Source organism: Branchiostoma floridae, chromosome 7 (genome assembly GCF_000003815.2).
Source record: "Branchiostoma floridae strain S238N-H82 chromosome 7, Bfl_VNyyK, whole genome shotgun sequence".
Lineage (NCBI taxonomy): Eukaryota > Metazoa > Chordata > Leptocardii > Amphioxiformes > Branchiostomatidae > Branchiostoma > Branchiostoma floridae.
Genome location: NC_049985.1, coordinates 9,073,460 through 9,088,217, shown reverse-complemented (window position 1 = coordinate 9,088,217; position 14,758 = coordinate 9,073,460). Strand labels below are relative to the sequence as shown.

Sequence of the window (14,758 nt, the reverse complement as noted above, 5' to 3'; positions counted from 1 at the left end):
GAGCAAGTAAAAACATCAACCACTTGAATGAATAAAAAAAGTATAGGATTATTACACAATCATAGACTCCGATCCCCCATTCCCGATCACACTTAAGGTGCACTTTGGGCACAGGTGCGGCACTGCGGGATTCGTTCACTGCGGCACTGTTTTGTTATTTCATCGGATTTTTTAAATTCAGATATTGCGTAATACTTAAAAGTATGACTTAGAAGACAACAAAATACACAAAACGTAACAAAATTCGTTCTTTATCTCTGAAATTCGTTGAGTATCTTTCAAACCCCGCAGTGCCGTACCGGTGCCCTAAGTGCAGTTATATGCCACCTTTAGCGATTCAGCAGCAGTGAAGTGGTCCATGGCAGACCTAACTGGTTATCCTGCGCTTTTACAGGCCGAGAAAGGTGGCGCGGGTCTTTGAGTGTAAACTGACGATTGATTTATAGCAAAAGGTTCACGAGGCAGCCCGAAATAGTCCAAATTTACCGTCTGTGAAATCAAGTCCAGTGCTAAAAGCTTGCCGATGTGGTCTGACACGTCGGGTAGACAGGGGATAAATCACCCCGTGCAAGGCAAAGTTTGGCGCCAAAAATTGACCTTGGAAGTTGGGTGGAAAAATTGGCAGAAAGTCGATCTGTTCCAAGGCATGCTTGTACACACTATCAAAGGTTGTGAGAAAAGAGACCAAGTTTTTCCTCTGATGTAGTGGTTTTCGTGAGTGAATGAATTACCGGAATGGTATGTATGCAAGGTCAACTCTCACTTTTTACCCTCTAGCCCCAAGGTCAACAGCAACAACAAAAAAGCTAAAAAGCGAACAGTCTTCCACATTGCTCATGACGCGATCGCAAAACAAACTTTGAGCGCGAAAGTTATACCAATCCAATAAGCTTTCAGTCACTGGCATGCACTGATCGTGACCCAAAGAAAAGAAGAAGCCGTGTACAGCATATGTAGGTTTATTGTACCAGGAAATAGACATGATAGATATCCTCCTATTTTCTTCAGTAGGTACACTGTGCATGTACGGCTTACCGTAGGACTGCAACCCTTTCCAGTAGCATGCAGGTTCGGATTGGAACACCCCCGGATTCCTCAATGCATTCCCCAAACCAGTAGGCAAACAGACACACAAAGGTGAATCGCTTGTTCATGTCATTTCACCCCTGTGACACCACATTCTGCGCTTTCTCAGCCCCCCTCACACCCCTCGGTGTGACTACACAAACACATACTGCACGTGCTTGGTATTGTCCGTGGTCTTCATACCGACTTGTCCTTCACCCAGAATGAGCCGCATGACGAGGAACAAGTCATGGTCATCTCCTTCATTACCTGCGGACCACGGCTTGGCTCCCGTTCAAACCTCCGCACATGTTTACCCTACTAGATACCATAGTCAGCCCATCTGATTCTCTTTTAATAGGTCCACATACGGGGACACGTAAATAGGTGGACCTTCGCATCGATGCAGAAGGTTATCACAGCAATCTTGACACAAGACACTCTCTGACCTCTTCCGATGTATGGTAGGTGATACCAGCGTCGTCATTGTAATCGCGTAAATAACTAAACCTACAATCAGTCTTAGTATCCAAGCAGACGTGTCAGTTGGATGACAAAAGAGAAGAATTTGGCCAAATAGGGACAGATAAGCTGCCATGGGATCCCAGTCATTCTTTTGCAGTCTATCCAGCTATCACCGGCGGCCACATATTAATATTCGGCCAGGCCGGAGTCTGGTAGAGACTAAAATTATCTCCAAATGACTTTTGGACATGAACTTCGGACGGGATTCAACTATATTGTCCTGCATGTGTAAAGGAAGATGAATTAAAGACGGCAATATAAATGCAAGGAGTCTGGGCATTTGCACAGAGAAATTGACTTGTTGAATCGCTAGGAAGCCCTTGTTGAAGCTGAATGTCAACCGCATGAACAGGGGAAATGGTTTGTTTAATCGCTACTTAAGCCTCCTTACCTAACGAGACAGGTGTATAGGCCCTGTGTAGGCTTGTGTACGCAAGTGGCAGGGCCGTGTTGTCTCCACAGACCCGTGAGCTCTACCCTTCCACACTGCACCGCCTACCTGGCCTTGGGAATGGCTCGTCCGTGGCAGCCCAACTGTCTGCTGAGCGTGCCAAACATCTCTCCTTATTGACAAAACATCAGGCTAACAGGTACGCGTTAGTGGTGCAGACACAGGTCCTTAACTGGTGTATTTCCTGTCGAGCCTGTTTCTGGGGCAGTAGGATCGCTGTCAATGGACTCGACCGTGTTCCTGGCAGGATCAGAGTAATTTAATCTATGTCTCTCTTTTTTTCAATTTAAAGCTTTCATATAGGATTTATACGCGATGCCCATTTTAGAGGACCACAACAATAGCAGGTCAGCAGGTAGACCACGCCAAAATACTGTGTATTCCTCTCCTCAAAAATAGCAAAACCCACATATTCAAGTTTTGTATATGACCAATGTTGACTTTGTCATCGAACAAGAACGCTTATAGTTATACAAGTGACTCAAAACTCCGACTCTGTGTTGGTCAGAAACGTCATCCATGAGCGTACAGCAGATCCCATGTTGTCTTACAGCTGTTTTCGGTCTATCTGGACATGACAAAGCTCACCATTTAAATGAACATCTGTGATTTATGTCTCAAAGTGGTCTACAGTCGATGTCAGAGAGTACGGTAAGAGTGATGCTTTTCAAAGCTAACCAGCCGAGACCGGGATTTTCTTAGTAGAGCGTGTGAGTGTTCGGTTCGGCATCGTTGTTCTCAAATCCGCTTAATACAGGCTGACAATGGCCTTGATGAAGGCAGGATAGAAAAGACAGGATGTTGGCTCAGCGGCTTCTGAATAGAAAGGAACGGAATGTGCAAGGCAAAGAACCTTTCAGTACCAAACTACCGTAATGACAAACATATTGGCAACCTTGATGTGTAGCTTGTAAAGAAGTCCACATTTCTTCCCGCAAGTTTGTTGTAACTTTTGATACAATAATTTTTCAACAGTCTGCAATATGCACTTGAAAGATTAAAGAATAAGCTAATAGAAAAAAAAAGACGTCTTTGTCAAAGAGCCGTTCCCACCATGAAAGACCATGTCCATCTGCATGCCGTGCCAAATGCCAGTTACAGCTCTCTGTCACAGTACTGACGGACCCTGGGTCTCGTCACCATCAACGTCTCATCTCCAACGCTTTAGATAAATATTTACATCTTAAATGCACGCCTCATCTCTTGTGGCTTAGTCCGTACAGTTATATGCGGCCTATATGTAGGGAGTCAACAGGTGACTTCCCTACTCTCCAAGCACAGGTTCGGCTCCGGCTGTTTTTGAAGTGTTTTAGGCGTTTCTGTTGGGCTTTCTATTTTGTACCGTTTTGTAAATGTTCGCCGGCCAACGGTACAGATAGAAAGCCCGATCAGAACGTATAAAACAGCCGGAGCTGAACCTCTGGTTGGAGAGTATACTTTCCTTAGCTTCGGGCAAGTAGCCTTTTCTTCTGCGACAGAATCAATCGTTTTGTGGATTTCTCGGTAACGTTAGATAATTACTTTTATAGGGAAAAGTCTAGATACCGTATTCGTAGGTGAGAAACTGATGCTGCCATTAGACAATTTCACAGCTGTGCCGATCTCTTATTGCGGGTCTGTAATGTCAAGGTCCCTGTCATGGCGGAAACTACAAAACAACGCTAAGAAATGGGCTGACTGATTCTGTGCGACTTGCTGTCGTCTCTCAAGTCGGCAGCACAGTTCATCTTCGCCACTCCTCCGCACTGTCCCAATGTGAACATGTGGCTCTCATCTCCCGAACCTACCGTAGTCCGCACCAAGGCTTCTGAAGGCTGCTACTGACTAAGTCATCGTCCCAGATATAGGCAGCATGCTTATCTCAGGAGAGTACGAAAACAAGACATCAAGAACCTAGTCTCAGTCTTCTTTAGAAAAAAAAAAAAACATTTTATGATCGAAGAGTGGAGGTGTGTCACGGTGTGGAGGACCAAACGTTGAGGATCATGATCATTGAGTTGGACGATTTTTTTTTAAGAACAGCTGGATAGTGTAGCTCCAGTACTGGCACGATAAACAAAGGGTTCAACTGTTACCTATAACTTTAGTTCAGCAGGGTGCGGGTCTTAAGATAAAGACAGCGAAATTCGTAGGACAACAAACACAGTTCATTCTGCTTCTCTGCCCAACATGCCCCCCCTCCCCCTCTATCTGACGTCATCTCTTCAAACGTACATGTGGAAGCTATCTTCATGTGTTGCATCAGTCGGCGGCTCGGTTTGCTGAAACTATCGATTCGCCGCCTTTTCACGCTCTAGAAGTCGCACCCAACCAGCTGAAACCATGTATATTGAAAGGGAATGTTCCTCGATGAAAGACGGGCTTCAAGTGCCTGTAGACCTTTGGGCTCGTCTTGCATCATAACAAGGTGTGGTAGATAGAGCATACAGCATAGTGGGCCCGGAGACGTATAAAGGACCACTTGACCGAACCCTTTAGATGCAGAGAGGAAGGGAATGGAGTCCACCAGTTCTTGCCTGGGGTTGGTCGCATTGGAAACTGCCAAGGAAATGCTTTAACAGCGTTTGCCTATTGTTTGACCTTGTTTCATCGTTTGCAAGCAGAATAAAATGATGAAAACATTTGATAATCTTTTAGAACTTTTTTCTTTCGCGTGAGTATGTCACTACGTATTATAGACACGGTCTACAATAGATGTTGCGTCCAGAATTGCATTCAACGATGGTCTACAAAGACGGTCTCGAACGAAAGAGAGGACTTATTTCGTGCTAGATTATATGGTATTCCGAAAGACATGTGTGGTAATATTCAACGGTAAGCACTCAGAAAAATTAGCCGAGAATGACATAAACAGGCCCTCCAGAACAGAGCACTCAACTACACCGGCAGTTTACAGGCAAAGGTGCCTCGCCTAAAGGCGCGCTGACCTGAAATCACCTCTCATAGCTGACCTTTCCTGCGTGCATTGCAGTCATTTGGGACATGGTAATTAAGAAAGACGCCACTGGTTTCTTGTCTGCCATCTCAAATGTTTGTTTTGACCAAGTCTTGTCCTTCGCCATTTGCTATTTTCCTCTCTTGGTCTGACGCTGGCAGAGACCTTTGAGCGGTTTCGTTTGACGGTCATCTGGGCTTTGTAACCGCTCCATCTGATACTGTTCACTTGTGTCAAATCATGACCGTTAGTTAACCCTGATGTCATGGACGGAATCTAATTTGATGACCTGACAGGATCAATCAAGAGCTAAAAGTATGATTTGTAAGGTTCGATGCCCAATAACACCAAGATAGCGTTAATTTTATACTAACGTCTATGTTCGTTGAATAAGGAAATCAGGTAATGTTGGTGTCATCCTGTCACAAGCACTTATAAGATATTCAGACCACGACCGCCTACGGTGGTTCGGTTCCAGGTACGGCATTGTTATCCTTACCGAGTTCACGGTCATGTGTGGGAGATACCCTTCAAACTATATGCGCCCCATAGTCTATCATGTGCCCGCTTATCAGCTAGGGGTCGTTCATTATCAGGGACTGTGACTGGTCGCGGATGTCGTGTAGCCTGGTATCCAGCTCCCAAGTCCTCTCCGCAAAAGGACAGAAGAGACCGAACGGAGAGGACAGAAGAGACTCCTACAAGCCGTCCTACAAGCTCCCAAATATGGAAATATTAATTGAAAACATAACACTATAGATGTCATAAGGGATAGTTGCCATGGCAACGAGCTGAAAAGTCTGTCGGTAAGGCATGTTTGGGTTACCGTGTCCTGATTCTGTTGTAACCCTGACCCTGGTGAGGCTCGCACAGAGGGCAAAAGTCATTATTACGACGGACAGGCCAGGGGCAAGCTGTCAGTCACTGTTGTAAAACGATCAAATAGTATCCAAACACATCCTGTATGTTTTTGTTATTCTACGCCATCAGAAAGACTAACTTTACGATAAATCATGCCCATTATGGCATAAACATGATTTAGACATAGATACACAAACAGTGTTTGAGCAGATCTCCATGTTCTCTTCCCGCAGAGGTCAAGGTTAGACAGACACCTGGCGGGAGTCGGCAGCACGGAGGACCTCATCAGGCTCTACTACCCCCAGCAATGGAGGAAAATCATGTGCCACATGCGGGGCGGAGGGGAGCGGTACCTGTCCGACTATCAGTCCGACTACAGCGAGGATGGGTCCGGGATGGGGCGGTCGGCGGCGGCTGCTACCATGGACCTTATGGACATTGTGAATAGTGAGTATTGGGGTGATGTGTTACACGTCTTTTATATCAATAGCTTTGTATGAAAAGGTACAGTGTTGCTGGCCGGGCTCTTCTTTGTCGCCCATAAAAACGTTTCCACTGCAAGGTGACCGAACGTACCATGTCTCAGAATGCTTGGGAAACTTCTCAAAGCCAAGCTCTGTACAGAGACCTGTGTTGCATCATCTGAAAGGACAGTGTAAGCTGTTTTGCCAACGGAGACATACGAGGTATTGAATTGATGAAAGACCTCAATCTGACGAAAGAAGATTAAAGAAAGAGTTAGCTTTGACTAGACTAGACTTGATTCTAACGATTGAAGACTCTTGAGTCATTGCAGTTGGTCCTGCTGGGTGTTTCAAAATCCTAACTGCCTAATACTCAATTGTATGCCTATGATAGAAAGAATCACACTATCAATTAAAGATTAAGACTGATTTATAAGTCTCCCCACTTCTTAAACGGAGACCTCTGAAACCATTCGCTTCGTTCCTTATACATGTAATTAAGAAGACTAAATGATGACGTCATCTCCATCCACGTACATACAACCTACTGTGTAGAGTAAAAATCTAAAAATGAAAACATCAAAATGCATGTGTAGAGTACAAAAACATCAGCTGGAGACATGCAACCACAGGAACCATATGGTAGTCTCTCTCTGATTCCTGTCCAGAAAGCCTCTAAATACCTTAAACTAGTGTACAAAACAGAGACATCTGCCAGCAACAAATCTGGTCATTACGAGTGCAACATATTTTCCACGAATAGATTCAAACAAGGTTTGAAAGAAAACCACAGCCCGGCTACATTTCCTAGTTAAAACACATTGTGTAGCCAGCTCAGGAATAAAAAGACACTCCGTTTGTTTTCTCTTTCGGGTGGTCCTTTTACGCCTTGTAGAAGATTCAAGTGAACCGTATTTTGAAGTTGTCGGGTTTTGGACCACTCATCGTTCGCTGATAGACGTCTGGGTCTGTGCGGGTCACCGCGAGGTGTCTGAACAGCCATCGTGTGAGGCGTTCGCACGACAACTCTGGGGACTCTTCTCGTTTGACGAGGTAGGGGGCATGGCACAAACGGGTAACGGTCGCCAAAACAGGATTAAGGTAAAAACCCGACTCCACTCTGTCTGGGCACGTCGCCCGGTCAGGCCGCTGAGTAGGGCCTTGTTACCAGAGGACGGGCTTTAGGCTGGTGTGGAATCCACGTGTTCTTATATGTTAGGCCGGATTAAAGCTTGTAGTGGCGGTGAGAACTGGACCACCACCAGCATCGCATCCGTTGGCTCGGAAAGGATTTCATCATAAGTACACACTAAGATTATCGTTTCGTCATGATACAAGACATCAAGGGCTTGATCATAAATCAATTATAGCATACAAATATTACAATCTCCTTCATTCGTGTTCCTCCTTAGTTGTAGTTGACGACGAAAGGGAAACTGGAGGTCATTTCCTATGTTAAGATAACATGTCATATAATTTCACTTTGTGAATCGCGCGATTATGTATAATTATCATGAAGAAATGTTGTGTATTTTGTTTATCACATTGGTAGCAAAAAGTCAGACTCAGAGTCAGGATTGGAAGAAATTACACGCGATATTCCAAGTAAGTATCAGAAACGTCACCTTAAAGTCAACTAAAAGTGACTAAATCCCCACAGAGGAAGTAGTTCTTACGCGCCGTTTTACCGTTTAGTCCGAGGTAAGATCGCGGATGAGTTCGGCATTACCGCACGACTAATGAGGGCGGTGTTAGAACAGTGATTACAGTTACCATGGTAATGGCAGCACGGCGTCGATCGTCCTTCAAGACGAGGTCACCATTTTACGTCACCAACCACAATACCATACTTAACGTCTAGGAAGCTGTGAACCATTCCTTTTCAGACTTGCAGAGACATAAATCAAGGTGCACTCTCATTGCACTTGCGGGAAGCTTGCGTCACTGCGGGGTTCGTTCACTGCGTCACTGTTTGGTTATTTTCTCTTTTACTTTATAATTTAGATATTGCGTAGTACGTAAAAGTATGACTTAGAAGACGACAAAATACACAAAAAGTGAAAAATCTCATTCTTTATCCCTGAAACTCGTTGAGTATCTTTCGAAGTGACGCAAGCTTGACGCAAGTGCAGTGAGAGTGCACCTTTAGTCTCTAAACGTCATCTTCTGTGTTTCGTTCTCGGGCTTGGAAGGTCCTTTGATACTTTGACAGTTTGAAGCTTTACTTCTTAATGAATGAAGTAAAACCCGTCGCCAACCCTTCAGAGGGAAGTTTCCTATCCACTGCAGATGACAATGTACGAAAGACAACCTTGGCATACTTGATCTGATGTAATCAGGCCAAGTCAACAAGGAAGTGTTTACCATGAACACGAGACGTTGTGCCAGGACACGAGTCACTTCCTGATGTTATCTGTGTGTGCCCGCAGGCTGGGCGCCTCCGTGCCAACAGCGCCGGTAACATGCAGGATAACATTACTGTACCGCATGTTTCTGCCAGCCATTGCTGTGAACTTCAACACGCCGACGTAATCCAATAATGCGCTGTCGCGTTCCATGCCAACATCTCGGTTAACCTCCCACGGAAATGTCCAGATACGACCGACGAAGCTTCCCTTTTGGCAACTGGCTATGGCCAGGAAAAGGGGAAGACCAGAATGTCGTCCAGTGGTAGTCAGTGTTTCTGTATTTCTGACGTCATTCAAGTGTGCAACGTCAATGTAAGGACGTGTTAAGAGCTATCAACTGCCTTGTGATTGCAGTTTCACTTCGGGAAGTAGATACGTTGTATTGGTGATCTGCAGAGCTGTTATCTGTGTGCATTTTCTTCTCTCAATTTAGATGAGTAACAAACACCAAAAACCTAGACAACAACTGTGTTGCCAGTCGGCCCTTCGCGCCATGAAATGTCTCGCTGCTCGTCTCGAGATCGAGACAGACTATCACTTGGCACGCACATCGGATTGAAAAAAATTTAGACGACTTCCGCTTATTTTGGTTGAATGTAACACACAAATTTTATTGCAAAAAATTTCATAAGCAGAGAAATGAAGATTAACACTCGACCGTTTGTCCCACGAGCGAGTGAAGGAAACCACCAGCTCTGCTGACCATTCGGTAGAAATGTAGTACTTCTAGCTTTTACGATTCCATTCATGGTTTCAAGGAAAGTACTAGTATTCGCTGCACAATGAAAAGCACAAATAAAAAAAAGATGGGAATGTGACTGTTTTCTTCAGATAAGTGATGCACGGTCTTATATAGCATAGACAGTACAGAACACGCAGGACAAACAGACCTTTCCTGACGTCATGTCATCATTAATCTTAGCCTGGTCCGGTATGACGAAGTTCTAACATTACTTCTTGGTTGTTTGTCTTGTAAAACTATCCAATCTCTGCACGTTCTTCATGTGGCTAGAAGAAATACGAACATGTTGTATTGTAAGATGCCGAAACGGTGGGGTTTCTTCCTCTAGTCACATCTGACGACCCATTCCCAGTCTCTGGCTCTGCCTCGTTAAGCGGAAAGGTTTGTGTTATCGAAGGGAGTGTGTGAAAAGGCAGCCGCTCAGCAGACCTATGACACTTTGTACCCACGAACGTGTCGTAAACAGTGACAGGAGAGCTCCGTCTTAATTCCTGTAGTAACAAACACGCATGGGAGCGACGTGCCCTTTCTTAATCCCAGTTTTAAATATGGCGGACCTTGCCGGCAGATACAAGGCCGGGGACGGCCAACAATAACAGTATGTCTGAACTGTTTCCAAAACGTGGGATTATAGCAGAGGTTACGTGTAATTCCGTGGGATAGGGGAGAGGCTAGAGGGGTCCCCATCTGATACCTCTCACATGGCGCTCGGTTGGAGGGCCTGTCAGCAGGGTGGTGGTATAAACACTGGTAACGTTACAGCATGGCATATCTAGTTAGGTACGGGAGTATTTCAGCCCTCGCCTTCCGCACTTCTTGATATCCAGGTCGCGCAACAGCTAAACGATATGTCATTTACAATCAGTTTTGTGAAGAAACAAGACTGGAAGAGCAATGCTTGTTAGAGTATCAAGAATCAACAAGTGGTTGGGTCGGAAGATAAAGCTGGCATAACGTTTTGGCGATGCCTTAGGGGCTAGCCTAACAGTAAAGTATATGACATGTCCGATTGGCAAAAATTCCCGGAATTCTACAGGAATTTTTCTGCGCCTGCGTAGTTGCATCATCCCCTTGATGGGGAATAACTCGGGAAAGGGTTGACGTATCGTCATGATATTTGGAATGTTGATATGTAGCTTTGGAGATGCCTTACATAATAAAGTACAAATCAGGCGCCAAATTGCACAATTAATTAGGACATTTTTTTCTGTTTTCGTTATGATGTGACCAGATGTGATAGTGACCATGACCCAGTTAAAGAATTGTGTATTGTTTTAAGAGGTCGATGAGGAGTGGGAGAAGGCGTTCTGTAAGCCCCGAGAGACGGCCGTGGACGCCGCCACGGAGCTCCAGGCGCCGACTGACGTCACCTACCGCCCCAGCTGCGTCTCCGTCTTCCGCTGCGGAGGCTGCTGTAACGACGAGATGTACGAGTGTATCGCCTCGGAGAAGAACATGGTCTCGAAAACGGTGAGGAATTCTGCATATATGGTCCTATTCAGCCACTCAGAGAACAATGATATGGTCGCTAAAACTCAAAGAACAATACGGTCTTTAAAACGGGGAGGAATTCTATATATATATATATGTTCTTGACCCACTCAGAGAACAATACGGTCTCTAAAACGGTGAGGTATTCTACATAAATGTTCTTGACTCACTCAAAGAACAATATGGTCTCGAAAACGATGAGGAATTCTTACGTTTATGAAGGTTAGACATTCAGGTAAACAATATACAAATACAATTCAATCTCCTCAACTGAATAAAAAAAACGAGATTTACTTCAGAACGTTTCTCTTCTTCAGCGTCACTAGAATGAACTGGCAGAACAATTCGATACAAGTACAGCTAACTAGAAAAAACTGGTTGAACCACTAACTCCTAAGTAAATCTTCGTTTTATCAAATAGAGATTGAATTGTATTTGAATAAGGTAAGTAATTTCTGCATATATATTCTTGAGCCACATGTGCAATATCAATGTGTCATCACTTTCCTCTAACGTATACTGTATGCCAGAAACGTTCCATGAAAGGAGATATTGAGATTATCAAAAGGTGAATTGTTCGTGATTTTCATTCCCAGATATGATAGTATGAAGTGGGTCTCTTAAACAGTGAGGAATTCTACATAAATGTATATGTTCTTGACTAGCCTGATTTAATCGCGCTTCTTACGAGATTATCAAAAGGTGAATTGTTCGTGATTTTTATTTCCAGATATTTGAAGTGGGTCTGCGCGGCCCGAACCCTGTGACGAAGCCGTTTGAGAACCACACCCGCTGCGAGTGCCGCGCCAAGATGGGCGCCAGTTCGTCCTTCCTCTTCCAGCGGGGAAACTACAAGCGAGCCGTGTCACCTCATGTCAACACAAGGTAATGCCACACTTCCAAACCGGCGGCAGGTCATTTGTGGGACCGAAAAGTATGATGTAAAAGACAGGAAAACATACAAAACGTAAATATTATAGTCACCAGCATAATCTATGCATATTTCTTATGACTGTGACTGGGCCACGGTTTGAAATTGTGACCCTAGCATAAAGGCAAAGACACAGAAACCATGGGAAGCAAGTGAGAATGTAGTAAACGAAACGTCAACTAGGAAAAAGCTGGTAAAGTTCGATAGAGTTCAGGTCCTTGCATATCAAAAAGGATGCAGATGAAAACTCACGTAATTTAGACATTTGAAAGAATGTCTGTTTGGTGTACAAATGTATCTGTACAGCAAGAAGACAGATTGAATATAAGAGGAGAAACTGAAAGCAACGTTCTAGTTGGATGAGCCACACTAACCATGTAATGATTGTCCCTACAGATGTTATGCACCAAATAAAACATGCGGGCCACATCAAAAATGGGACGACAGAGACTGCGCATGCGTCAGCGACCTAACGGTAATAGCTGACGACGACCACTGCGGACCGCTGAAGGAGTGGAGAGAAGACGAGTGCGCATGCGTGTGCAAGAGGCCGTGCCCCCGGCGGTTCATAGAGGACCCGCAGACGTGTGAGTGCACCTGTCCGCCCTACTACAGGAACCGGTGTCAGAGAATCGGCCACAGACTGCACTGGGGCACATGCAAGTACGTGTGGGAAATCTCCTAGTCTCTACTAGACTCCCGCCTGGCCGAATAGTAAGGCCACAGCAAGTAAATCTTACGGATGATATCCGCACCCTCATTAATTTTCGCCTGATTTCAGAAAAAAAACAATAATTTTTTCTGGTCAATATGACAAAAACTACCACAAAATACCACATTTTTTCCCTTTAATTAATAGTCTAATGTATGGCTCAATGCCTCGTGTTGAACGCGGATGACACATTAACATTCCAATTATAAGTCTCACATGCTTCTCAGTGCTGCTTTCACTTCAAAGTTTCAAGTTCCTGACTGTTTTTAATATTCCCTTCCAGGTGCGTCCCGAAGATTTGCCATTACGTCGTGGCATGCCCGATGGGGACTGTTTACAGCGAGGATGTTTGCGCATGCGTCATGCTTGCTGGTGGATGATTTAGCTCGAGGAAGGCCTTAAAAAGGAACAAAACAAAAGAAAAATAATGATCGGAAAAACACCTCACCACGGATATCCTTCGAAACCTGTGATATGGTTAAAAGACAATCTTAATACTTGCCTTCCAATGCAATAGATAAGGTCCTGAGAACAGTGGATCTTCCATGTTCAGGACAAGAAACCCTGAGGACACAGCAGCGTTTCAGTTGCGATGTGCTTTATTTTTATTAGTAAAGGCAATGGGGCGTTTGATGGACCCTTGGTAAGCATCTAGCATGTGTTTCCCGCACAGTCCGCAAGGGGTCCTCAACAACACCATGGCAGATATGAACGACCCACAACTTGGAAAACTGCACACCGAATTTCCGTTACTGTGATACGAAAGAAATATGTACTTTTGCGTATGGAGTACTTCACATACAACTGTGTGTCATCTATAGATGATAATAATGGATAATCTAGGCAATGCAGGTGTACATTAGCGATTCATATCTGGTGCACACTATTGTTGGAATATATCGCCAAAATATCTTGCTTTTATATCTGCAAGCATGGCACTTGTATGTTCAACAAAAAACGATAACTTGTCGTTTTCATCCACACACATTTCGCTGTATTGGCACCTCTGCTTTGTGTATAAATGATTTCACGTGTCAGGAGGCCTGCTGAAACATAATTATTCATTGTAATATTATTATTGCTGTAAAAAACGTTATATTTATGTAGGCTGATTATGTTATGCTTCATTGTGCTGTATAGTATTAGGTTTAATGTCTATTCGTATGTGTAAACAGAATCAGTAAGTTTGGCGTGACTATTATTGTAGAGCGAGGGATAAAAGTTGACAAGAAAAACTTGCGTATTCTTCAAAATGCACCGCATTGTGAATATTTTATCAACAATTTTGGTTTATCAAAGCTCTATCACTATAAAGATATTTGAGTTTGTCAACTTTCACAGTTTTCTATTTGTTCAACTTTTTGACTCGCTCCCCTGTGATGTATGCAATACACGTTTATATTTGCTTTCTTTGGAGGCGAATTGTTTTTCTTGAAACGGAACCCAAAAATATGCTGCTGTTGACAACACATCAGCGACGCTTGGTGAATGGAAAATTTCAGAACATTTGGTTGCCGCAATCGACCACCAGGCGACCCATATCTCCCGAAATCCTCCCATCCGTTCTACGTTTATGAAGGTTAGACATCCAGGTAAACAATATGAATATGAAGTTCATGAAACTATGATTCACATTTGAGTGACCTTTGTATACGATCCTTAGGGGATAGTGAATTGACATGTTCTACCAGTTTTTCTAGTCAGCTGTACTTGCAGTTGTATTGAATTGTTCCGCCAGTTCATTGTAGTGACGCTGCAGATCTCGATCTGTCACTCGAAACGTCTGGAAGTAAATCTCGTTTTTTTTATCCAGATTGAAATTGTATTTGAACATTCCCAATCGTAGTTAAGGAGGGAAGGTCGGAGGAGCATGCTCGGCTACGTGTAAATAAGAGGCTTGGCAGTCACCCAAAGGACCCTCATGTGTACATGGGTGTGCAACGCCTCCAAGCGTTTTCTGGGAAACTACAACTGACCCCGGTAAAGTTCGCCGAACCATGGCATGGACTAAATACTAGTAGTCTATCACCATATGCACAATGATTAGGTTTTCCACGGAAGGAAATAGACACATTCTATCACTGTATGTAGACTTGAGATCAGTCGTGGTACGGAATATAAGAACAAAACATCAGGTCGACACAGCGACCTGTTCCTTCAGGGGAAGGGCCAT

At 44.1% G+C, this 14,758-nt stretch overlaps 1 protein-coding gene across 2 annotated transcripts in view; it reads left to right on the top strand.

The window, feature by feature from the left end:
• Positions 1-14,391, top strand: part of LOC118419897 (vascular endothelial growth factor C-like) — a 19,299-nt gene extending 4,908 nt beyond the window's left edge. For both annotated transcript variants that reach the window (XM_035826552.1, XM_035826553.1), the window contains exons 2-6: positions 6,071-6,284; positions 10,731-10,921; positions 11,673-11,827; positions 12,270-12,536; positions 12,869-14,391. In XM_035826552.1, coding sequence (XP_035682445.1) covers positions 6,071-6,284; positions 10,731-10,921; positions 11,673-11,827; positions 12,270-12,536; positions 12,869-12,965 — 924 coding nt within the window. In that variant the 3' untranslated portion in view covers positions 12,966-14,391. The remainder of the gene's footprint in view (positions 1-6,070; positions 6,285-10,730; positions 10,922-11,672; positions 11,828-12,269; positions 12,537-12,868) is intronic.
• The last annotated feature ends 367 nt before the right edge of the window (positions 14,392-14,758 follow it).